Source organism: Ambystoma mexicanum, chromosome 5p, assembly GCF_040938575.1.
Source record: "Ambystoma mexicanum isolate Mex_15411 chromosome 5p, UKY_AmexF1_1, whole genome shotgun sequence".
NCBI classification, from domain to species: Eukaryota; Metazoa; Chordata; class Amphibia; order Caudata; family Ambystomatidae; genus Ambystoma; species Ambystoma mexicanum.
Window position 1 is genome coordinate 1,031,409,532 of NC_090930.1, and position 24,150 is coordinate 1,031,433,681.

The 24,150-nt window shown below is 43.5% G+C and overlaps 1 protein-coding gene across 1 annotated transcript in view; it reads right to left on the reverse strand.

Annotated features, from left to right (window-relative positions):
- Positions 1–24,150, reverse strand: part of EXOC2 (exocyst complex component 2) — a 1,591,413-nt gene that overhangs the window by 778,912 nt on the left and 788,351 nt on the right. The window contains exon 12 of the mRNA XM_069613520.1: positions 21,844–21,969. Coding sequence (XP_069469621.1) covers positions 21,844–21,969 — 126 coding nt within the window. The remainder of the gene's footprint in view (positions 1–21,843; positions 21,970–24,150) is intronic.

The window sequence follows — 24,150 nt, forward strand, 5'->3', positions numbered from 1 at the left end:
AGAGAGTGCGAGGAGTAATCCATTGGAGGAACTACCATCAGAAAGAACATTACTGAGAGGCAAGTTATTTCTTCTTTTAATGGATTTTTTCCTCACGTGGATTCCTCATCTACGATAGACTCCTACAGCAGTACCTGGGTAGTCAACCCCAGAGACCACTATGGTAGTTTGTACCATGCAGAGGGGACGCCATGTGTTGGGGCTAACTGCAAGGGAATTTGGGCAGGAAAGGAGGAGAAAGTTAACACTGCTTTGTTGGTATTATCCAGCGAAGAGGTGAGGAAGGCACTTTTAGGCCAGAAATTAGATAAGGCACCAGGCCCGGACAGGGTTCCCATTCATTTTCATAGGAATGAGTTTACAGTCTGGGTCCCATACTTGACCAAACTCTTCAAATCAATCTTGAGTGGAGGGATTGTATGGGTCTTGGAGAAATGCTGAATTGGTCCAAATCCCCAAGAAGGGCTCACGTGTTGATAACTTTAGACCAATCTCCTAATTGGATGCTGGAGGAAAAACGTTAGCATGGGCACTCCTACACCATTTGGATGAATGGGAAAGTAACAATAAGATCATCGACCATCGCCAGGCTGGCTTTCGCAAAGGGCTGACCACAACTGACCAAAGCCTTCGACTACGGCTAGCGTGCGACAAATACGCAGTTCTCAGGAAGATCAGTGTCTACGCAGTGTTTGTAGATTTACAAACTGCTTTTGACACTGTTCTTAGAGCACGGCTATGGAAGGTCCTTAGGAACTATGGTATTCCGGGGGCACTTCTGTCAGCTATCCGGAGCTTTTACTGAGACAACACTGTAGTGTTGCGGTGGGGAACTAATGGGAGTACTTCGGGAAGTATAGGCATTAAGGGTGTCCGCCAAGGGTGTGTTTTGGCGCTGATACTGTTCTGCCTGTTCATCAATGGTGTGATAAGGGAGCTCTTGGGTCCCCCACACGGATGCCCCATCTCTGGCTGCTGAAAAGATCACGGTCCTGCTGTTTGCGGGCGAGGCAGCCCTTTTATCGTCAACACCTTTGGGCGTCCGCAAGCAGATGGAGATCTTTGTCTCCTTCTGCAGCAAAAATGGGCTATTGCTTAACATAAGTAAAACTAGGTTTATGATCTTTAATACGATGGCTAGAAGGAGAGAGAATGATATTGGGCTGGCATTGGATGAAGGGAAAATTAAAGCTGGTAGCCAGTTATAATTACCTGGGGGTGCGAGTCATGGAGTCTTGGGGATGGGCATTGCTTCTGGAGAAGGAAAAAAATAACTTGACGAGGTATAGCAGGGCCCTTGCCAGATTTACTAGTGAACATGGTAACGGGGCTGTACATGTCTCTCTTGAGGCATATAGAGTACAAGCAAGGCAGGCTGCAGTGTATGGTGCCGAATTGTGGGGTCACATGAATTCCCACCCTGTAGCAGTGGTGGAGAACACATTTTTGAAAAATATATTGCGGCTCTCAGTTAGTGCACCTAATATCCCAGTACTCTTAGAGACAGGCAGATTGTTTCAACTTGCCAATTGCGACAAGTGCTTTACTGGGTTTGCCTGTGGCCCAATGGAAATCTCTTGGTATTTAGAGAGGCACTATGAGATGTTCTGGCCCAACAAGGGGGCAGCTCATTGAAATGGTTGTAGCATGTTAAGAATCTGCTGGGGGACACAGGGCTTGAAGAATATTGGCGTAACCCAAGTGCTCTAACTATTGCCTCGAGTGCTGAGGTGAAGAGGGCTGCTTAGGTTAAGGTGGAGTGCGATAACGCGCTGAGTTACCAAGCTTCTGTTACCTTAGTTCATTATCTTGCCATCAAAAACCAGGTTGGCTGTGAAGAATACTTACATTCCCTCTAAATTTGAAAGATCTCTGTATGTAAACCTTTGCTTGGGGATTCTGCCCACGGCTGACAAGTTGCATAGGTGGGATAATGCCGTTTCTTCGTTGTGCTTGTTATGCAAGGACCCTAACGAAGATGTACAACACCGAACACCTAATTTTGCTCTGCCCGGGCTCTATGGGCTTAAGGAAACGATTTCTGAAACCACTATTTCTGAGCCGCAGCAGCCCGACATTCATCAGACACTCCTGCGGTCTTTGTGACCAGTCATTACCTTAAATGGGTATGGATAGCTTGCATAATTGATATGATAGGTTATTTATAACGCGCTTAATACCCAGAAGTTTCTAAGCGCAGACCCGGCGATCATAGAGAGGGGAAATGAGCGTGATTAACTTGATTTTGAAGAGTATTTGCAATTTGAGCATTTGACATTCTTATATATTTTCTTGTGGTGATGTGATTACCGTGGGTTTTATAAATTAATTCTCTTATGCGTATATGATCTATCTATGAATTATTGCTTTATGACTTGTTCTGTCGAAATAAAGCCAACAGAGGGCTCCTAGGCATTTGCAGGTGTTGAGAGGCAGCGGTTGCCTAACCAAAGGCTGAACGAAGCAGAAGAGCGCAGCAGAAACCGCGAGAGGCGGAGAAGCTGAGGAAGGAAGGCGGCGAGACAGAAGGAAATGCTGAACGACCGCCACTGCCTTTCGGTGGGAGAAACTGAGTATGCAAGCAAGAGCCGTTGAGTACAGCCAAGGGAAGCAGGGACACCGGGATGGATTGGCAGCCATGCCAAACACGAATAACTGTTAATGAAGCAAAAGAAGTACATGAAAGAGAAAGAGCAAATGAGCATTTCATTAAAAGGGAAAACGGAACAAAAGTAAGAGACTTTCAAGTTTGTGAGTGTATGCAATATACATATAAGAAAAGCCCTGGTAGGATGGTATACCAAGCAGATACAATATCAGATAAAGTAAACATATGACAATATCAAGTTTGGAAGTGTGTGCAGAGCCCACATGAGAAAAGCCCTGACAGGAGAGTATACCAGGCAGTTGAAAGTGCGTGCATACAAGGAAGTCCTGGCACGAGAGTCTACCAGGCAGTTGCAAGTGTGTTCATATAAGAAAGTCGAGGTAGGGAAGCACACCATGCAATGACAAGCTGAACAGTATATAAGAAACACATCACCTAAAGCAGTCCTAAGAAAGATGTTTGAGGACTAGCAAAACATTGTGCTGATCAAGAGAAGAGGAGTGAAAACCTGTCAGGAGAGTACACCAGCCTTCCTAACAAGATAAAGACAAAGATCCAAGTTGTTTTGTGTACTAGTTGTGTTGTTGATCAAGATAAACTCAAAGAACATATATTTTTGAATAGACAACAGAGTACGAGAAATTCAGGGGAAGTGTACCACCCTCTGGAACAAGGAACTCTATCCTTCTGGAACATTTTTGTTGGAGTTATGCATTTTTCCTTTTTGAACATTTTTAAATCACCCAAGGCCCAAGACATTACTCTTTTCACATTTGGTTCATTTAGTTAGAATGTGAGGGCCAGAATAGTACTTTGGACACAGGACGGTTTTGCTTTGGACATTCTGACATTGACAGACCCTTAGTTTTGATTTTAGGAAAACGCCTCAGAGCAGGGACAGATGCAATTCCTCGCCCCTTTTATTTAAAAAAACATCATTGACCAAAACCATGATTCCCTTGTGTCCGAGTTTCATTCCTGGCTCTACACATATGGGATCGGGCTCAGTTGACACACTCTGGGGGAACCTCAGGTTTGGAAAAACTTAGCAACAAACTTCTGATCCAATTCTAACCGTTGATCGAGGCCCACCTGGCCTTCCATGTTAAAGTCTCTCTTTTCAGTCTTCCAAACAACGTTCAACAAAAAGTTCACGCTGGCCCCCCTCTGTCGGGCTCAGACCTTTCACAACAAAAGTTCAACAATACTTGCAGAGACCTCCCTTCCCCAAACGTATTACACTTCGGGTCTCCCTCAGTCGGGCTCAAACCGTTTTCAGGTTGTCAAAGACTTACAATGTGCATGGCTTTCTCTACAGACCTCCACAGGACCACTTCGACTCAAAGTTCAACATTCAGCTTTTTACCATGCCCTTCTCTCAGGGTTAATTTTGATAACTTCGCTTTTACAGTTCATTCACTTTATCGCTACAAACAATTCACCTTTCACAGAGACTTTCGAGTCGGCTAGTTCCTTTTGCTGGACCACTCTGTTACTCAGTATCGCTGGTTTCACAGCTATCTTTAATTCAAAGTTCATTCACAGGTCTGCCTTTCTCTGCGTCTCAGCCACACGCACGCAGCTTTCACTTGCAATATAATGTGGCAACTTCAATCTTTCCTTAACATGCACTGGTTTCTCAGGTTGCTCACCGGCTGTGTGCGTTTCCTTCTTGTCTTTACATTTTTACAATTCACAAGACAAGGTTAGTACCACAAGCTTGGCCTCGGCTTCCCAACTCCGCTATTCACCTGGGAGGGTCCTTGAAAGACAATGCAGCCTTCTGTTTTGGGATTTGACTTTCTCCACGTGTTTTCGCAGCCTTTTGAAGGAAATGACCTCCTGTAGGGAACTCCTGGGCTTCTCTACCCACTGCTCTCATCACTTGGCTTGTCGCTCTGCTTCAGTAGGTTCGCCTTCGCCCTAGAAGTTCTGCTCTTACTCGTGTTCTACCTTGCTAAGAGTGCATCTCTATGTGCCACCTTTTATCCGTGTGCAGAAAGCTAATTGGTATCAGGTGTATGCACTTTAAAGTCAAGTGCCTGACTTTGGCTGACTCGATTAGCGGGACATGTCCAGTACTATGTATAAGAGTTAGTCTTGTTACTCTGAGTCGCCCTCTTCCTCAGCCCAGTGTTTGTGCAGTAAGGGGGTGAGGGAGTTGGGTGTTAAGCAGAATTACATGCAGTACCCTTTGGGAACACTACACACAATTAAGACTACAGGTGTAAACACAATCTCACCTTTGGTATAAGTATGTACTACACAGTTTTGTGGTAGCAGGGCTGAGCAGCCAGGCTTATTTCAAGAGGGATGTGAGCAGTACAAGGTGTTACACAAAGGACTTCATAATCACAGTGGTTCAAGCAAACACTTCCTCAAGGTTTCTTGGTAAAACAATATACATTTATTTACACAGTCATTTGGAAAACATTCCCCTAGCAATAAGCAGCTCAACATCACACTATAATACACTCCAGTACCAAACCAATATGTTTCTGAACAAGTTAGACTCCCCAGAAGTGAGAGCAAAATGGCACTTCAGTAACTTTAAAATGGAGTAAAATACACAAGTTATAGGAATTAAACACAAATACTTTTCTTAGGCAGGGCAAATAATTTCAGTTCACTACAAGAGGCAGTTCAATTCAATTGGCCTGGGCCAAAGTCAATGGATCAGTGTCTTGGATAGGATAGCACAGTTCTGGTAGTTAACGGTTAAGTCTTTGCCAATGTTCTTAGAAGTAGTTTGCACGAAAAAGAGTTATATGACGGAGAAGGAGCAAACAAGACTTGAAAGTCGGGAAAGTTTCACAAACCTTCACCGCGGCAGAGAGGATTTCTTGCACAGTAGCTTGGTAATGAAGAAAAGCTGTAGCTGAAACAATTGTTCCTCGCAGTTCTTGCAGATCTCGCTGTTCCTGAGCCTCAGTCGTGGGGACAAGAGGATCGACGTCTGGAGGTTCCTGCACTGCACGGGGAAGGATTCACAAGCTTGGCAAAACGTCAGTTTAAGGTGAGTGCCTTAAAGTCCACAAACTGGTATCCTTCTCACTGGCTATCTGGTTTTCAACAGCACTCTGAAAAAAATTCAATCAGTATGGAGATGGTTTCCAGGTGGCTTGTGAGGTGGTTGTTCCCACCAGCTCAAGTGAAGAAGTCATCCTTGAAGGGGCTTTTCTGTCGAGGGAGTTTCAGGATATTCAGACCTGCAGCAGGTCTTCACCAGGCAAGCCAACGGTCCAGGAGTTGCAGTAGTTGTCTTCCTTCAGCTCGTCTTCATTTCTTTCATTCCAATGGTCGACTCTGCCTTCCAAGTCCCAGACACCTGCCTTTTAAACAGTTTCCTCCCATTCATTCCAGCCTAGCTGCCAATCACCCAGCAGGGTGGCTGTCCTTGCCGGACAGTCAGCCAGCCAATCATGCCAAAGTGCATTCACGTCTCCTAGGAGACTAAGCACAGGGAGTTTTGGGAACCTTCCTTGCTTCCTGTCCACCCTAGACATTCAGGCGCCAGAGGCAGTCTTCAGTACTGAAGCCCGCCAAAGGCAAATGAACAAAGGGACCAAACCTGGTTTGGCGGGCAGAGAACACTAGAAGGATCTTTCCAAAAATAAATGGAGAAAAAAGTCAATCGAAACCTGTTTTTACAGAGGGGGGCTCAGACGCCATCTTGGAAAACATGGCTCCAGTGGATTTTACCTACTTGAGCGTTTAAACGGGTCACAGTCGGGAAAATCATGGTAATACCACTGCCACCAGCCATTCTGAGAGGAAAGGGTAGCATTTGAGTGCTACATGAGTTTTCTAGGCATAAGGAATACTAGGTATTACCTCCAGCACTCTGCTGTACAGCAGGGTGTCCTAGGTCTAGGAATCTAATAAGACTAGCAAAGTCAATTGAACTTTACATTCACTAGGAGACAGTAGTCAGTCCCAGAGGAGGTATTAAAACTGTGGGAAGTAAGACTTCCCTGTGCCACTGCACTGAGGGTGCTGTGTGACAAACAAGAAAAGATGATGCCTATGGAGTTGTCTAAAACCCCATATCCAAAAAATACAAAAGTAAAAACACACATCAGAATACATGAAAGATTGGTAAAAAGGACTCACACTCTTTCCAGGTAAAAATTAAAGTCCTAGAAATCCAGCAAAGTTGCTGGGGGTCTCAAAAGGTAAGGGAAATTAGCACATTTATGAGAATTCTCCCTAACACTGGGACATTGAAGAATCACAAAAATATAGGATGCGTTAGGTGTACAATAAAGGGGGGAATACCACATCTCACCATCGGCTGCCTCACCCCCACTCCCCGAAGACCCCTCACCCAGGTGATCCTCCCACACTGGTCCACCCCCACGGTCTGGATCGAAAGGCGATGGCCGTGCCCTGGCTACCTGAGAGAGAGATCCCCGGGAACTACTAGGTGAGAAACCGTTTGGTTTCTCACAGAGTGCAGAGAAAAAGAGGGGCAATTTTTTTCTTCTAAAAGTTGGACTACTCTATGGGGGTGCTCTTAGTTCCGATGGTACTCCCAGATCTCAGATAATGGTACCCAAAAGCCACCAAAAAATGGTATTGGGAATTGCTCACTCCTATTTAACAGGTGGTCACTTAGGCCCAGTCAAGACACAAGCTTAAATATTAAGCTGTTTCTAATGGCCGGGAATCTACGCCGATTTGAAAAACGTTATGCTTACTTGTGCGATGTGCCAGAAGACCAGTTTTCAGATGCCTCCTCCAGCTCCATTACAACCTTCACCAATCACTGATGTGTCTATTTCCCGTATAGGCATGCACATAGTATGGTCCCTTCAACCATCGAAATTAGGAAACCGACATATATTGGTAATCGTGGATTATATTATGCAACTCGATATCCTGAAGCATTCCCATTACGCAATAATGCAACCCAACAAATACGCAAACACTTGATACCATTTTTTTCACGAGTTGGGTTCTCGAAGCAGATCCTAACGGACCGGGGACTACCTTCAAGAGTCGATTCATGGCAGAGGTGAAGGAAATCCTGTATATAAATACTCTTAGGACTTCCCCTAACTGACGAGTTAGTGGAAGGATTCAATAAAATCCTGAAGCATATCCTAAAGAAGTTAGAGGCAGACGGCAAAAACTGGAATATCATGACACCTTGTGCCCTTTTTTTCCCCCGTCCGGAAAACTCCACAATCCTAAACAGGATTTTCTCCAAACGAATTATTATATGGCAGAGAGCCATGGGATGTTCTTCACATGTTACCTGTGAATTGGAAAGAGTGGGAGAAAGCCATCTTGCCCCTTTCCCAATCCGCCCAATGGGTAAAAGAACATTTGGCAACTGTCAGAACAATAGTTCATGCTCACCTGGTCAAGACCCAAGAAAATCAAAAGACCTACCATTATAAGAAAGCTTTACTTAGATCACGGGTGCACAATTTGAGGCCCACCATGTTGTTTTTTCCGGCCTGCCAGGGTTAATGAATTTCCTAAAGGAGTGCGGCCTGCAATCTGCATCAGCCACCCTCCATTAGGAAAGTCTTAGTTCGTCTTCTGGGCCAGAGGAACAACTGATCCTCATTGGCTCTGCGCACACGCACCACGTAGCTCTTATGAGTCACATAGTGCGTGTGTGCTGCACCAATAGAGGGCCAGCATTACTGCTGGCGTGGTCAATAAAGCTTGATGCCAGAAGGTATTTCAGCCTTGCCACGCCAGCAATAGTACAAGAATCCTGCTTGCCACTGTGAAAACCTCGCCAGCAATCCAGCTAGCCTGCCTGTGCCTGCCTTCCAGCTCGCCGTATTTGGTAAGTACATATTTGGGGGGGGGGCAGGAGTGGGGTGTCTGGTCTGGTCTGTATGTATGTAAGATGTAGGTTGAGATGCAGGGGTGGGGGGGATGTCGGGTCCGTATGTGTGTATGTATGCATGTTAATCTGTGTATGCCGCATGTATGCTGAGATGAGGGGGTGGTGGCTGTCTGGTCTGTCTGTCTGTCTGTCTGTATGTATGTATGATGTATGCTTGTTAATCTGTGTATGCTGAGATGGGGGTCAGGTCTGTATGTATGCTTCTTAATCTGTGTATTCTGAGATGGGGTGGGAGGTGTTGGGTCTGTATGTATGCTTGTTAATCTGTGTATGCTGAGATGCGGGGGTGGGTGGGGGGTGTCTGGTCTGTGTGTATGTATGCATGCATGTTAATCTGTGTATGCTGATTTGGGGGGTCAGGAGGGTGTCGGTCTGTCTGCATGTGTGTATCTATGCATGTTAATCTATGTATGCCCCGTGTTTGCTGAATTGAGGGGGGGTAGCCTCGGGTCTGTATGTATGTATGCTTGTTAATCTGTGTATGCCGATATGCAGGGTTCGGGGGGTTGTCGGGTCTGTGTGTATGTATACTTGTTAAGAGTGAAGGTTTTGCAGCCTTGCTGAGAAGTGCTGGTAATGCCTCATTAAATGTATTGCAGCTCTTCAAGGAGTGCCTGTATTGCACTCTGAAGAGGCAGTCAGATGGCTTTGGACTCTACATAGTAACAAGCCAATTACAATCTCAAGTAAAACATACCAACCCTCCTGTGAAGTATGTGTACTGCACGAGTAAAGGTTTTACAGCCTTGTTGAGAAGTGCTGGTACTGCCTCATTAAATGTATTGCAGCTCTTTCAAGGAGTGCCTGTACTGCACTCTGAAGAAGTAATGCGATGGAATTGGGCGTTAATATAGAAAAATGCCCGATTACAATCCCAATGAAAGCAGGCCAACCCTGAGAAGTGTGTGTACCGTAACAATGAGGTTTTGCAGCCTTGTTGAGAAGTGCTAATACTCCCTCATTAAATGTATTGCAGCTCTTCCAAGGAGTGCTTGCACTGCACTGTGAAGAGGCAGTGAGATGGCATGGTTATGTTATGTTATGTTAAAGGTTCTTATACCGTGTCCTGTTGCCACCTGCGTGGTCTCTTGGGGCTCTGGCGGAGCTGTAATGCAAGAAGGGTGGCAGGGTTTGTTAGTAGGACTGAGCGGGAGAAGAGCAAGAGAGCTGCAAATTGCTGCTGGCCGCATAAGTTCAGAGAAACCAGTCACTTAGCGTAGGTACGTTTTCGGTTGGTAGTCATCAAGTGGTGTTGTGTGAGATTTCGTTGTCGGGGTGTTGTGAAGTGCGTGTGGTTTGTGGTGCTATAGAGGTATGGTTACAATGGGTACAATACATTTACTACTGCGATGTTCTGACTAAATGCAACCTATATCCCTCCCCCTGTCGTTCATTCTAGTGCGTAGCAATTATCACCCACACAAGTTTCTCCAGAGTGTTCCCTGTCCCCCAAGGTCAATCCGTGAGCCGCACGGTTTCTTTCTTCCCCCAAATGCATTCCTTTATGTGAGATGCATTTCACACCCTCGGCAGTGAGATTAAGTGCGACACATCTCCCTTCTCCTGTTGCCTCCTTGCACATTCAATTTTTGGCTTCTGAGCGGCATGATCAACATGTACAAAAACACATGCCATAACTGGATCCAGTAGAAACCATGGAAATTGGCCAACTTAAAATCCCCCCTCCCATGTGCCTCCTGCCTTTTACTATGGGTTCTGGGACAGAAAGGCAAACACTATATTTTTCCTGCTTACAGGCAACATTCCTCAGGTTGTTAAGCAGGTGCACCTGATGCCCCTCCCCCCCCCCCTTAAGGGTCACTGCCAATGCCATTTCTCAGAAATGTTGCAGTCGTTTTATGGAGCATACTGTTATGCTCACCTGTTCTCCGCGGAGGCGTTAGGGCGCGGTTGCAGCCCTCTGGGGGGTGAGGACACTCGGGTCCGACTTCGCCCTCTGCGCTTATGTGGTGACTGGTGGTAATAGGTGATGCTGCTCGGGACTGCTCCTGTGTGGAGAATAGGGGGCGTGAGCATGCCAGCTTGTGCGCCTGTTCCCCTTCCAGACCCCTTCTCCAAAACCGTGGTACCCGTGGGATGCGCTGTCCCTGGAAAGCTCACCTGTTGATTAGTTTTGGCAAGTCCTCAGTCCTCAGTCCGAGTTCCTTCACTGGTCCCTTGCACGCGGTAGTCCAGTCCTGCTGCGACTAAGCCACTATACTTCAGGTAAGTGTTCCTGTTTGCCTTTGTCTTTCCTCATCTGTTTTTGCTGTATTGCTGTCCATTCCACTTTTGATGTTTGCTCTTTTGCTTTCTTCCCTTGCAGGTGATGTTGCCGGCCCGGCAGAAGCTGCGCAGCTCGAGGTGGCAGCCGGAGGAAATGAGGAACGAAGCTGCAGCGGTACAGTAGCTGGTAAGTTGTTAACTAGGGGGCGCGCGGGGTTCAAATGCGGCGTGGCCCTAGGACAGATGTTCTAACCTTGTCTTTCTTCTTCTTCACAGGGTCCGAGTTTCGTGGATGCGGAGTGCGGTGCTGCGGCGTCCGGAACAAGATCACTGGATGTCAGGAGATAGATGAGTCTGCCGATGAAGCGATGAAGCACCGGTTTCCTGGAGGTGAGTATGTAGGAGAACGCCTGGTTTCAAAGGTAAGTAAACTGGTCCAAGTGACGGTGAGCGTCACGTTGCACGCGAGTGCACAGTAACGCGAAGCACCGGCCTTAAGGATGGAGCAGCTTATATAGCTGAGCTTCTGAAGCCACACCCACCAGGTTCAGCCTGCCTGCCACACCCCATGAGTCAGCACATGAAGACTAGGCCTAGGGAGCCACACCCGATGAGTCAGCACATGAGGATGTTCTCTGGAATAAAGGCTTTCAGCTCCTGGAAAGTTATTGTAAAATAAAAGCACCTGCACTGAAATAAAGTGTTCCTGCTCACATCTCTATATGAGCCTGGTGCCAAAGGCGCCAGGACTGAGTCCAGCCAGAGCCCCTGTGTTTATGGGTCCCAAGTGAGGCAAGTGACCCATTGCCCCCATCACTAGATGGTGTGTTTTTAAAAAAAAAAAATTATTTGTCAATGATTCTCCACTGGTCACTTGGGATATGTTTTGTAATGTCTCAATCTCATCTCCCAATTCCAGATAGACAAGGCAGCAGACAGGGGAATGATCGTGAAAGTGCCCGGGTCCACTTTCATGCAGACGGCCTACAAACTGGGAACACTCTTAGACTTCAGACTCCCGAGCGGTAAAAATTGTTTCTTGTGATACTACACTAGTTTGGGTTCTCTGCTTGGCTCTTTGCACAACATAAAGCTAAAACAAGCAAAGTTAAGAAATGTACCTACTTCGCCTTTTGTTGATACCTGACCCAAAGACAGCTGTACACCCAAGAGTATGGCTAACCCAAACAGCAAAGTATAGCAGTCCAAAATAATGGAATGTCTAATCAAGGGTCAATACAATATACATACTTTAATTAAACAGACCAAATGCAATAACTAAATGGAAAGAACTACAAATACCCACCCCTATAGAAAGAAAACTGTCTAGGTAAGTCTGAAGCATTAACGCAGAAGGGTGCAGTAGTGCTGCTCTACACTATACCCGCCATTGATCTCCTATATTGAGCACTAACTTTCCAGGGCATGTACATCTTATGGCAGTGGTAATTTTGCAAAAACGACTTTTCTAGAAAGTTGAGGCTTCCGACAGTGCATTTGTGCCAGTTTCTACATTTAGTGCTCTGTGTAAATGTTTGTTTCAAAGGTGAGAATTGTAGGCGCAGTTCTACCACAATTTCAAATGGCTACTGTAGTAGGGGAGGCCAATCCCTGCATTCACCACCTTAATTGAAAACATAGCAGTTTGATATGCTATGCAGCCCGCTATTCTTGAAGGAAGTATCCATCAATAAGTGCATGAAAAGGTATGCCAGCAAGGCTATGTTCGTTATCTGATCTTGTTTTTTTTTCGCTTCTAGGCTTGTCTAAAAAGTCGTAGTGGGAGCATAACAGTGGAGTTTGTATCTTCACTGAAGTACCATTGAACCTGCCCTTTACTGTTGGTACTCCATCTCAGTACACAGACCTTAGGGCGCATTGTCACCAAGGACTAGAATATCCACCGCCATTGTGAAACGAAACATTAATAATATAAGGATTTGCAGGGGCAAGCAAGAATTAAGACAGCGGGGGATCTAAAAACACAGCTGACTAAGCAACAGGGTGTTTTTGCACAGAAATAAAAATAATCTTAATGTGCCACCTTAGCGAGTTATATGGTTGCACAGCTTATTGCAAGGTCATCACGGCCTTTCACAGATGGGGATTTCGTAAAAGACTGCCTAATGGAAATTTGCGAGGCAGTGTGTAAAGAAAAAAAGATGCTTTTACAAATGTTCCCCTTTCACTGATGAGTATCCAGCAGAGTATTGTAGACATGGCTGACAATTGTTACAGCCAACTGAAAATGCAATGTAAGGATATCAAATTATTTTCAGCTGCCTTTGATGAAAGCACAGATGCATGTGACACAGCCCAACTCTTAATTTTCATTCGGGGGGGATCAGTAACGAAGAAGTATTCAGGAACTGGCTTCCCTGGTATCTTTGCATGGCAGAACGACTGGTGTTGACATTTGTAATGCCTTTCAAAAAGTCGTCGATTTAAATTTGCCAAGGGTTACTTTGGTAGGTGTGGCCACTGATGGGGCGCCAGCCATGGTTGGGGAGCAAAATGGTTTTATTGGCTGCTTGAAAAGACACTTAGGCAAGAAGGCTGTCCATTAAAACAATTATCACTGCATCATACATCAGGAGGAATTATGTGCGAAACATTTGTAATTCAAAGAAGTCATGGACTTCATTGTGAAAACAACATTTTTTCTGTGTACGCTCTTTAAATCATATATTGTTTCAGGCGTTTCCAGAAGAGGCAAAGGCAGATTATGGTAATGTCCTATATCACTGTGATGTTCGATGGCTTAGTCGTGGCAATGTTCTGAAGAGATTCTTTGCTTTACGTCAGGATATAAAAGCATTCCTTGATGAAAAGGGAATGGACACTTCTGTCATTCAAGATATTGACTGGGTAGCTGACTTTGCTTTTCTGACTGACCTGACAGACCATTTGAATGATTTAAATTTAAAGTTACAAAGAAGCCAAAATCTAATATCTGATCTGTTTGAGGCAGTTTGTGCCTTTGAAATAAAGTTAAGACTCCTGACAGCCCAACTGGAGAAAGGGATGCAGGTACACTTCCCCGCATGTGCAGAGGTTTTCCCCCATGACAAGTATGTAGGATGGCATCGGTATGTGAAGCTCCTGAAATCTCTGCTGATGTTGACAATGTGCCACCTGAACTTCAACTGGAAGTGATTGAACTTCAGTGCTGTAGTGTCCCCAAAAATAAGCACAGAGAGATGCCTTTATTAGCCTTTTATCAGTCTCTGAACACTGCTCAATTCCCCAATCTGTCGCAGGAAGCATTAAAGATGGTATCTATGTTTGGCAGTATTTACATTTGTGAGCAAATTAAACTACATAAATCCTGTCTAAGGACAAGACTCACTGACCAACATCACCATGCTATCCTAAGAGTAGGAACAACATCACTGGAGCCCTAGATCCAGAAGCGGACAGCTGAGAAACGCTGCAATGCTTCTCACTGATCAAGTATGTCTGGTTCACTGTTCATCTCCCAAATACTCATGGTTCATTGCTCACTTACAGCTATGCAAAATGGCACAGCTTGTGCCTTGCAAATCTAAACCAACATAACATAATGTTTGAGCACAGTCTTTTCATCCTGTATGATTTGCATATTTTTTCTAGTGCCAATGTGTCCTTTGCAAAGATGGAAATTATAAAAGTGGAATGGAAAATGTGTTCTACAAAATGTAAGTTTGAAATGCAAATAAAGACCGGTACACCTCCAAAAAGGTATTCTTTTTCCATGTTTCTAATAAAAATTGGGGGTTGAAAAGGCCTGTCGCTCGCCCCGGCCACATTTACTTTTCAGCCCATTATAGGCAACATTACTCTGACAAAATCAGTTATGCACCCCTGGCTTGGATCCTTTTCCATTGGAAAAAAGGTTCTTGTTCTCCATCCAACATCTGAGAATTAGATGTTATCCCAATGGCACGGTCCTAATGAGGTGATGGAGCAAACAGGCCCATATGATTATCGAACAAGGAAAGCCTCCCACCCAGCGGACACGCGTGGTAAAAAACGTCACTGATGTTTGGTGTCCTGGGGTGCGGCGGTGACATTGGGTCGGAGCAATATCACGCCTCCGGGCACCTCTTATCCTACCTCTTGGGAAGCGTCCTGGGTGTCGTGGTCCTCGCCCAAGCAGCATTAACATATCCAGTGTGGATCCGAGACTGACATCTGTCAGCTGCAATCCATACATAGCTTGAATCCGGAGGCCTTTGACATAGTGAGTGTGGTGTTAGAGAAAAAAAGTTAAGCTCAAAGACCATGTTCCCGATTAGCGAACAGAGAGCGTGGAAAAAAGGATGTGACGTCACGGGGCGTAGCACTGCTATATATACTGAACCCAACATCATATCGGCATAGGGCGTGTAGGTGCATCGGACAGAGCCAACACAGAGCAGCGCTGCGCCCCCTGATGGCAGAAAGGTTTCGAGGAGAACAGCTGTGCTGGAAACGGCTGTGGAGACGTATACTGATGTGGGAGAAAGACATCCGAGCTCTGGCAAAGACAGAGTCCCCAAGCACCAAAGGGCCACTGAGGCAGGGAGCACTGTCCTCACCGCCAACAAATACAGCAGCATCTGGATCCACTGAGGCTGGCAATTCCCACACGGGGAAGCACAGGACAGGCAAACCTAAGAACTCCCAAGGACTGAGGAACCAATAGCCCAAGAAGGGCAACCGAGATACGCCCATAGCCCAAGGGGAAAGTCAAGAATCTGCCAGGGCTAGAAAAGCCTACAGCCCAAGAGACCAAACGAGGAACCAAAGAGGCGAGAGACGGCTGTCATCCACAATGGGTGAACCGCAAATACAGAAGGGCCACTGCCGGTTGTAGCCTGCAAGAGGCTAATCAATAAATCACAAGGGTCATGAAGATCTGTATCTTGCGAAGGGCCAATTGAGGAGCCAAAGGGGAGAGAGACGCACATAGCCTCTGATTCTGCGATTCTACATTTGTTGTGGAGAGACCCTGCTTTAGAGTCTTCGGAGAGTTAATGCACCAGTTTGTGGGAGTCAGAAAGCAACCTCGACTAAAGTCCTCTGGGTGGTGTAACCCAGAGAAAAGTATCAGTTTTTAATTATTTTCCAACTTCTTTCTTTCGAGAGTAAATTAGTGATAAGTCAGTTTAGGTTTTGGACCAAGGACTTTACTTCTGTTCTGACATCCTGATGAGAACCCTTTTTATTGTTTTGTCGCGTAGGGATTTCCTCTTAGCAATAGGGAATAGAGAAGGGTATTCTTTTAAATCCCTAATAAAGGTCTGTTTGAATCATGCGCACCTCCTGTATCTGGTTTACCACAAGGTCTTCTGATGAGGTTTTGAGAAAACCAGTGAGTAGTGGTAGGCACTATTTCTCTTCAGTTATTCATGAATTTCAAAATTGGTAGCTGTGACAGAGAAGTCAGATTGCACTTTTAGGACAGAAGAGGGCTAGTAATACAAGTACACCTTATAACACACATCCACACAAAGGTGGTCCACACAGTATATTACTGAAAACATACTATTTATGTAAAGTTGTACATCAAGAAACATCTACAAAAAGGCAGGCCAGTTAGATGATTTAAAAATATACAAAAACTGCAATTGGTCTAAAAAGGTACCGTTTTTAGATGCCTATGGACAGTTTACTAAGATTAGAAAAGATTGTAAAAATTACCAAAGTCCTGGGGTAGTTGCAGGAGAGGCAACCTTTAAGCTGGCAATGATCACAGACACCAGAGAGAGGTCCAGTCCCAGGGTCGACGTGACTTGAAAGGAAGATTGACAGAAAGACAGGAATTTGGATAGAGTGTAAGCCAATGTTACAAGGCGTGTGAGGAAAAACAACAGGCACAGCCCCCAGGCACATGAGATCAGTGACAATATGGAAGACAGAAGACTCCCAGGATGTGAACCAGGCTGCTGGAAGAATGATAACAAGTATGCAGCAAACGGGAAAGAAAAAGTAGAACCACTACTGCGCGGACATCCAATCCCCTAGGTGGGGAATTAGTGCAGCCGCCGTTGCCGGCAAGTGTGGTCAGTGGGTAAGGTGGCCCTGCACATACCTGCTGGCTCTGCTCTTAAATTTAAATTCAAGGGCATTAGCAGTGCAAAAAGCTATGGTCCTGTCTCCATGGGTTCTGCAAAGGTATGGAGGAAAGGGGACAGGAGGCAAAAGAACGTGCCTGGTTCTGAGGGCTACTAATCTCAACTTCATTCCATTGGCTAAATTCACCTTCTTCAGCAAAAGGCTATAACTTACGATCCCAATTTTTCTGTTGCAAATACCAGCCCACACAATAGTGCTGCATGCAGTTGAAGGCATGCAATCAACTAGGGCAGCTGCGCTGGTGAAGTGACTGGCTTCTCTGAAGGCACAAGTGTAGGGGCCACAGTCACTTATAGAATGTGTAAGAATTTGGGGTTCTACTTCAGAGACAAGAGTTTGGCACAAAGACAGTAACTCCAAGAACAAATAATGTGCTGAGACACAGGCTACTGGGGTTGAGACACAGGCTACTGGGGTCCTTTGGTGTCAGATGCAGCGTTCTTAGATTCTTAGAGCATACCAGTATTATTGTTTGAAAATTATAAGTTCTAATGCATGTCAAAGTCATGTAGTTGTATCGCCATACTTCAACTGTACTCAAGCAGGACATCCCGTTGTTGCATGCATGAGAAAATGCAGGGTCAGGCAGTGTGACCATCTCCATTGCAGGAGGCTCAATCATCTACGCCAAGGAACAGAAGACTACTTCTTTCATCTCTTTAGGTTTTGTCTTAGCTTTTTTTCAATCTACTTGTCTTTCGACCAGCACATTTATCCACAGTATAGTGACCGGTGTGCTGCTTATGTGGCTTTGAAGGTGATGCCACCGGTATACACATTAGTGCGTCCGTTGATGGTGGCCAAACCGTGGATGGTGTTGTTGACTGCACGAAGAAACATTCACCCCCCCCCCCCTTTTGGCAAGTGAGTAATGCCTCATTATGTGCATGACTTCATTTATGTTGACATTTTGAAGCATGTGTGCATGAGATTCTATAAAGCTGAAGCCTACATTAGGTTTAAATATAGATGAACACTGGTTGTATTGAATACATGAATGCATTAATTATTCTTAGATTATATTTAAGTAAGTGGTATTACCGTAGGACTTGAGGATTGCAGATGTATAAACAACCCTGATCATCCAATGGAGGCATGCTTTTTGAAGGTCTTGCTCTGAAGTGAAACATGAGCTGGCTTTTGGGAAGAATATGGTGCTGAAGTGATGGTGCTTATAGTAAAATGTAGACTGCAAATAAAGTAACTTAATTTTTGGACTTTTCAGGAGTGTGAGCTATCTGTTTGTTGTGCTGTCTGCCATTCCATTACTAACTTGTGAAACTTCTAGATTTGTGAAATGCATATTTTTATCAAGAACCTAAGACTTGGCTGTTCATCAGTAGTAGATCAATTATTCCTTTTTCAACATTTACATGATGAACAATGACAACTGGCTGAGGTTTGTTACCAATATGCCTCTTCTATCAGGGGACGGCACATTGGGACAGACCTACTTCAATTTCAATGTGGCTCTTAGTCCACCCTTCATTACCCTGCAATGGCATTTCAGTCAGTTGCACAATTCACATACTCAATTTCCTGATTTCTTTACTTCATTAATCAAACATAAGCAGTGATTGCGAGAATGCGCTCACGTCTATTTGCAGACAATATTTTTTATTAGCCAGATTGCACTGTTCAACCCACAGAAACTATTAAAAAAGTGCTCTGTCTTTTTGTGTGCAATGCTTTTGTGACCGGGTTCAATGGGGGCCACCCATTCTGTCAGTGGTCTTTCTGCAGACATGCTTTACATCTGTTCTAGATGTATATCTTAGAAGGAGAAAAAGGAACATATTCAATCTACCTGGTGGGTCATGCTATGTTTCGCACAATGTGAAACAAGGCGTATATTGTCATAACTCTGGTGTTCAGTTATTCTTGTTTTTATCATTATTGTGTCTTTCCTATATACCACATTTTACATGGGCACATCCTTTGGTAGATCATCAAAGTGGTGATGGAGATGTTTAATCCCCTATGTTCCATAGGTACACCAGTCCTGTGGACACACATTGCGTTAAAGGTATGTTGACAGACCATGCATTTCCCAAAAATATAATGCCATCAGTATTGAGACCCCCGATCTCCGTTAATGTAAATTGGATTGCCTCCTCATTTCTGCTAACATCAGTCCTCACTGGGGTATGTTTCTCAAACACCTGTTCTTCTTATATGCAAAAAGGGCCCATCTCAATCTATTCAAACCATTCTACAGAATGCTCTAGTATGTTTTATAAACTTGTCGAGTTTGAAGAACAAATCTGAGAATGTAATCACACATAGCAGCCATTCATATGACTTCATCTTCTGAATCCCTTAATGAGACAGGCGAGTATGATTGTTTGATTGTTTCTCTCTTTGCATGCTTTTTCCAGCATTTTTCTAAGATCACCTTTGCCTTTTAATTTCCAGAGGAGCTTCTGGAATACTTCCATAAACCACATAGGTTCCGTGCCACTGGCTTCCAACTGCAGGTTGCCAAAATTGCCAAAATGGCAGGTTGTTTCAAAGACTCTTTAGGTGGAATAACTCATCCTGTCCTAATATTACAATGTCAAGGAAGGGGATAGTCTTGCTACCTACTTCATGTATACATCTTAGCTGTGGATATAATGGAGCTCATGTTTGTTATGGTGTCACGTAAAATGAATGCATAAAAATGTCACACGTGTATAGTACATCGCACCATATTTTCATAAATATGTATGGTGGAGAGGGGGCATGGAACAGAATTTCTGTTTCCGTCACACCCGTCATCTCTGCCATGCAAAGAAACCAGAATTTACACAAGCTTGACATTTTCATGGAATTTGCATGGAATAAATGCTGCAGATTCATAGGGTATCCACTTGCTTTTTACATAAGAAAAAAACAGGCAGATTCCAGAGGAATCCTTTGTGCACTATAAAGTGCAAAATTAGGTGCTAAAGGCCATGTTGGCCGCATTTTAGACCTTTCTTTTGCGCTTTGCAGTGTAAATGATGACATTTGCTCAGATGGACTTGTTTTGCACCGATATGCACACACAACTGATCCCCTCTGGGCAAACTATGCAGACCTGGAACATGAATGCCAGTGTATTTAACCATTTCACAAAATCATATCCAACCTATCATAATGAAGAGATCCTTGATACATCTTTTCCATAAGATATGTAGTGATATCTGTTCTAAGAAGGTTAGACAAACCCTTCTTCAAAGCCTTCTACAAACTAATGTCCAATATCACAGCAACCATGGCCGTACCTTTTATTTGACTAAGCAATTGGCTTTGAATCTGAAGAAATATTTTGTAAAGTCATCTTAGTAAACCATAGCCCAAAACCCTTAATTGGTGCTTCCAGGTCCATGTGATTGAATTTTTATAAAAAAATAAAATTTTCTGGTGACGTCTCATAATCTTGAATGCACCCAGTTGGGACATCTATATACACAGAGATGTAACGTCTGGGACAATCAGGAGGTGTGCACAAAGGTCAAAAGTAATCTTCCCCATTATATTTATAAGTGTTCTATCCTTTAAATAAGACTTCATAGATAATATGGATTGTTGAAGGTAAACTTCGGCATAACCTGAAAAGGGTCCCAGGATTGAAATAACTGCAGAAACAATGGGAGCATCCAGATGGATCAGTCTTGTTTTTGATTCTTCAGCAGGGTGTAAAATATCAATACACATTTGGTTTTGAAAGATGTCATAATTTTTCGTTTGGGCAGGTACCATTAGACTCTTTGTGATGTTTCCTTTTTTCAGCTCTTTCGTAAGATCTGCCAACATTCTCGCATAACTCCTTTCGTCATTGAACTGTCTCACTCATTCCTTCCCATATCTGTCTTAGCCTTGCCCTTATCCGCTGGCTTTATTAGAATGAAGTTATTCTCCAGTAATCCTTTCAATGTCTGTTCCTGCTTATTCATATTTTGAAAAGGATATTGGTTACCCGCTTCCACTTTTGTCACTGCTTCGAAAACCCTTCTTTTAAATACCTTTGATTCTAATGACACACTAGCAGCAGAGGGTTGAAATGTCATGGGCTTGCATTGACCACTCTGTTACTTGGACACAAGGCAGAGTCTTAGAGAACAATTATTTCAATCTAATTGTCACCATTAACCCGTTAAATTAATTTCTGAAAAAAAAAAACATTTTGTGCAGATATATAGGTTTGAGCTTACTGACCAATCAGGATGAAGGTATGCCTAGAGAATGTGCAAAAAGGGAATGTGTCCGCTGTCAACATTTTGGATTGTTTTGGAGTGGGGTAGTGAGTAGAAGAAGTCTTACCCACTCACGGAAATCCAGTTACCCAAATTACCATATCATTTATTATTCAGGCAACAGGATGTAGCCTGGTCAGAGAGGTAGGTGCCATTTACCTAGAATCTGAGACTACATGATTCTTACGCCTATTGCCATATTCTTGAACATTGAAGAAGCTAAATGTAACATTTAAAAAAACATGAATTTAGGATTCTGAACTTCAAAAATGAGACATTGAACACTCCTCGTGTGATCCAAACTAACCTGGGCCACAACTCATTTTATAAATTCTCCCTTTTACATTTAATCAGTACTCTTTGTGAAAATAACTAGCAAATGTTCATCCACCTAGTCACAATTTGATATCTTTTGACAAATCCGACTAATAGGAAAGATTCAAGACAAAATATTCTTGCACGCGATTGATGCATATCTGTACACAGACTTTGCGTTCATTCACATACACTATGCTACAGAACACACAAAATGGTGGGCTTGTCAACTCACAGAATAGAAAAACTGCTGGGTTTTCAAGTTATCCACAAAGCGTATATATGGGGAAAAATAATGAAGCTCAGTGTAGCAGTTTGTTTAAAATTCTCACATACATATGCAATATCTATTGTTTCTCTTCTGTAGGTTGGCAAGCTGTGTCCTAATACAAAACTGACAAGCATGATCCATCCATAAAATGGTTATCATAGTGTATAATATATCATAGATTTGATCTTTTTGAAAAATGATACACTTAAGATGGTAACTTCTGAGCAAAACTTACTGTCATCTCGGGCTGATTGAAAGCTGCTGCCTCTTTTAAGAGAAGCGGTTTGACTGAGACGGCCAATTGGAGAAGGGTGTCCTTCATTGTCCAGGTCAAGCATTGGGCTGTGCTGCATTAGATTACCTAGAAACATAGAACACACTGAATATGTTAGCGGTTACTCTCCAAGAACATTTCCACTTCCTTCTCCCAACACGTTTATGGCTTGCACCACCAGTGACTCCCTGTGCAGTGTGACATCGTCAGTAATCTGACCTTGTCTAGCGGGGATAGGAATCCCTCTCATCCTGCGGTGGGAGGCAAAACAGGGTGGAAGACAGAGCCAGTCCTGCCCCAGAGGAGCCCCGTTGCTGTCTTTTCAGTGGACCCCAATTCCTGTCCTTTCCCCACATGCCAGTGTGTTTTTGGACAGTAGCACAATTAATGACCCCATGCCTCTTCCTAAAGATGCTGGCAAGTTTCTTTCCTTTTATTGCAGGCCATAACATCCAGCCATCGTCTGAACACACCACCTGCTACATGACAGCCGTCCAAAGCCTCCAGCCAATCCACTCTAATCACAAGTTCTGAGTTAGCATGGTGAAGTGAAGCGAGAGAACTGCCTCACGGAGCAGCAAAGACCTTATGTGTCTACAGAGACTGCGGTACACCGCCCGCTATTACCAGTGCACAACACAAGCAAGGCGCTGCAGCTGAACTCACCGACCAGGCATGCTCAAAGATGCCACGCAGTGGCTCTCTAACAAGAAGTTAAAAAATGTGCAAGAACTTACCCTTGACTCTAACAGGGCGTGGCATCCTGACAAGAACATGGACATTTTCCAGCACAGGACGCCATTACCTCGGCATGGTGGACCCGCGGCAATGTTAAATCAATGATTATTTAAGAACTTGCTACCTAGCGTCATGTCTAGTAACAACAATTGTAATATGTTTCAGACAACTCTTGGGTATACTAATTTACCAATTCTATGTGAAAACATATTAAATGGGGAGCAATTAATAGTTATACTCATTTCATTATATCTCCTCTACAAGTGGGGGGTATCAAGTTCTTAAATAATAATTGGTTTAACTTTGAAACACTATTCAGTACACTAGTTCATGAAGTCTATGTAGGAATGTATTCAAATAATCTAACGAACAACAAACACAAAAGCTATATAATTTTCACCATAGGGCAAATAAACTCCCTGCACCAAAAATGAAATATGAATTAATTACTCAAATTTGAATCCAAAGTATTGAGGAGGGAAACTCAATAGCACAAAACTAATCACTAGAGAAACACCAAGGTAAATCGTGTTTTCGAATACATTTGTGAAGCACATATAGGTTCAGTATAAAAGACAATAATCAACTCATTGATTAAACCAATCAAAAAGGGTTTCTTTCACAGAATACGATACCAAAACTAATAATTAATAAAGACTACAAAACTAACTAGAGATTACTTGGCAAAATAACATTAGTCAAACAATGTGGAGGCAAAGGTAAAATGTTTGTTATATACGAAAGATGATTTTGTTCAGATATGAGACTTGAGCAATTTCATATATGCTAATGCTCTTCAATTTAATTTTCTTTTCTTGTCTTTTTGTTTGATTTGGGTTTTGTTAATCTTTTAATTTTCTCATAATGTTAACATATACATGAAAAAGTTTTAAATTCAATGTACGAAACGTACAATTCGTATAAACGAATTACACATATTAGGTGCTGAGGAAGCACAACAGAGTGTGAAACACGTGTTAGCCACTATGCACTGTTATTGATGCTGACTGAGTTGAAACTATTGCTAGTATTGCAGACCTACATAATAAAGAGACATTTGATATACAGATTGGTCATAAATACAATAATTGAACTGATCAGCAATTAATTATTTGGTTAGACAGAGGGATTGTTGGGCCATACAAGTGTCAGCGAACTTTGAAGACTAAAGATTTGTGAAGTTTGTATTGATTTACTACACATCATAACAGGTGGGATATGCATTACTTAAAGGTAGCAGCATAGGCACTACAGATATTTAATAGTAGTAGATTGCGCAAATCAAAGCAAAACCTGTCATTTTTCATACAGGTACTAAGGAAAGATTTTTCTTTTAGCACCTTTCCCTCCATATTTCTATGGACCCCCAAACTTTTTGCTTATGTTTTTTTAACCTGTCCTGACATTTTACAGGTAATCAAAGCCGACAGCTTCACTCCCTTGCCTTTTGTTGTTATGGGGAAACTGATCAGTCCTTCATACTATCAGTACTGAGAAACTATGCTTCCTTTTTGTCTGTTTACCTTTTAG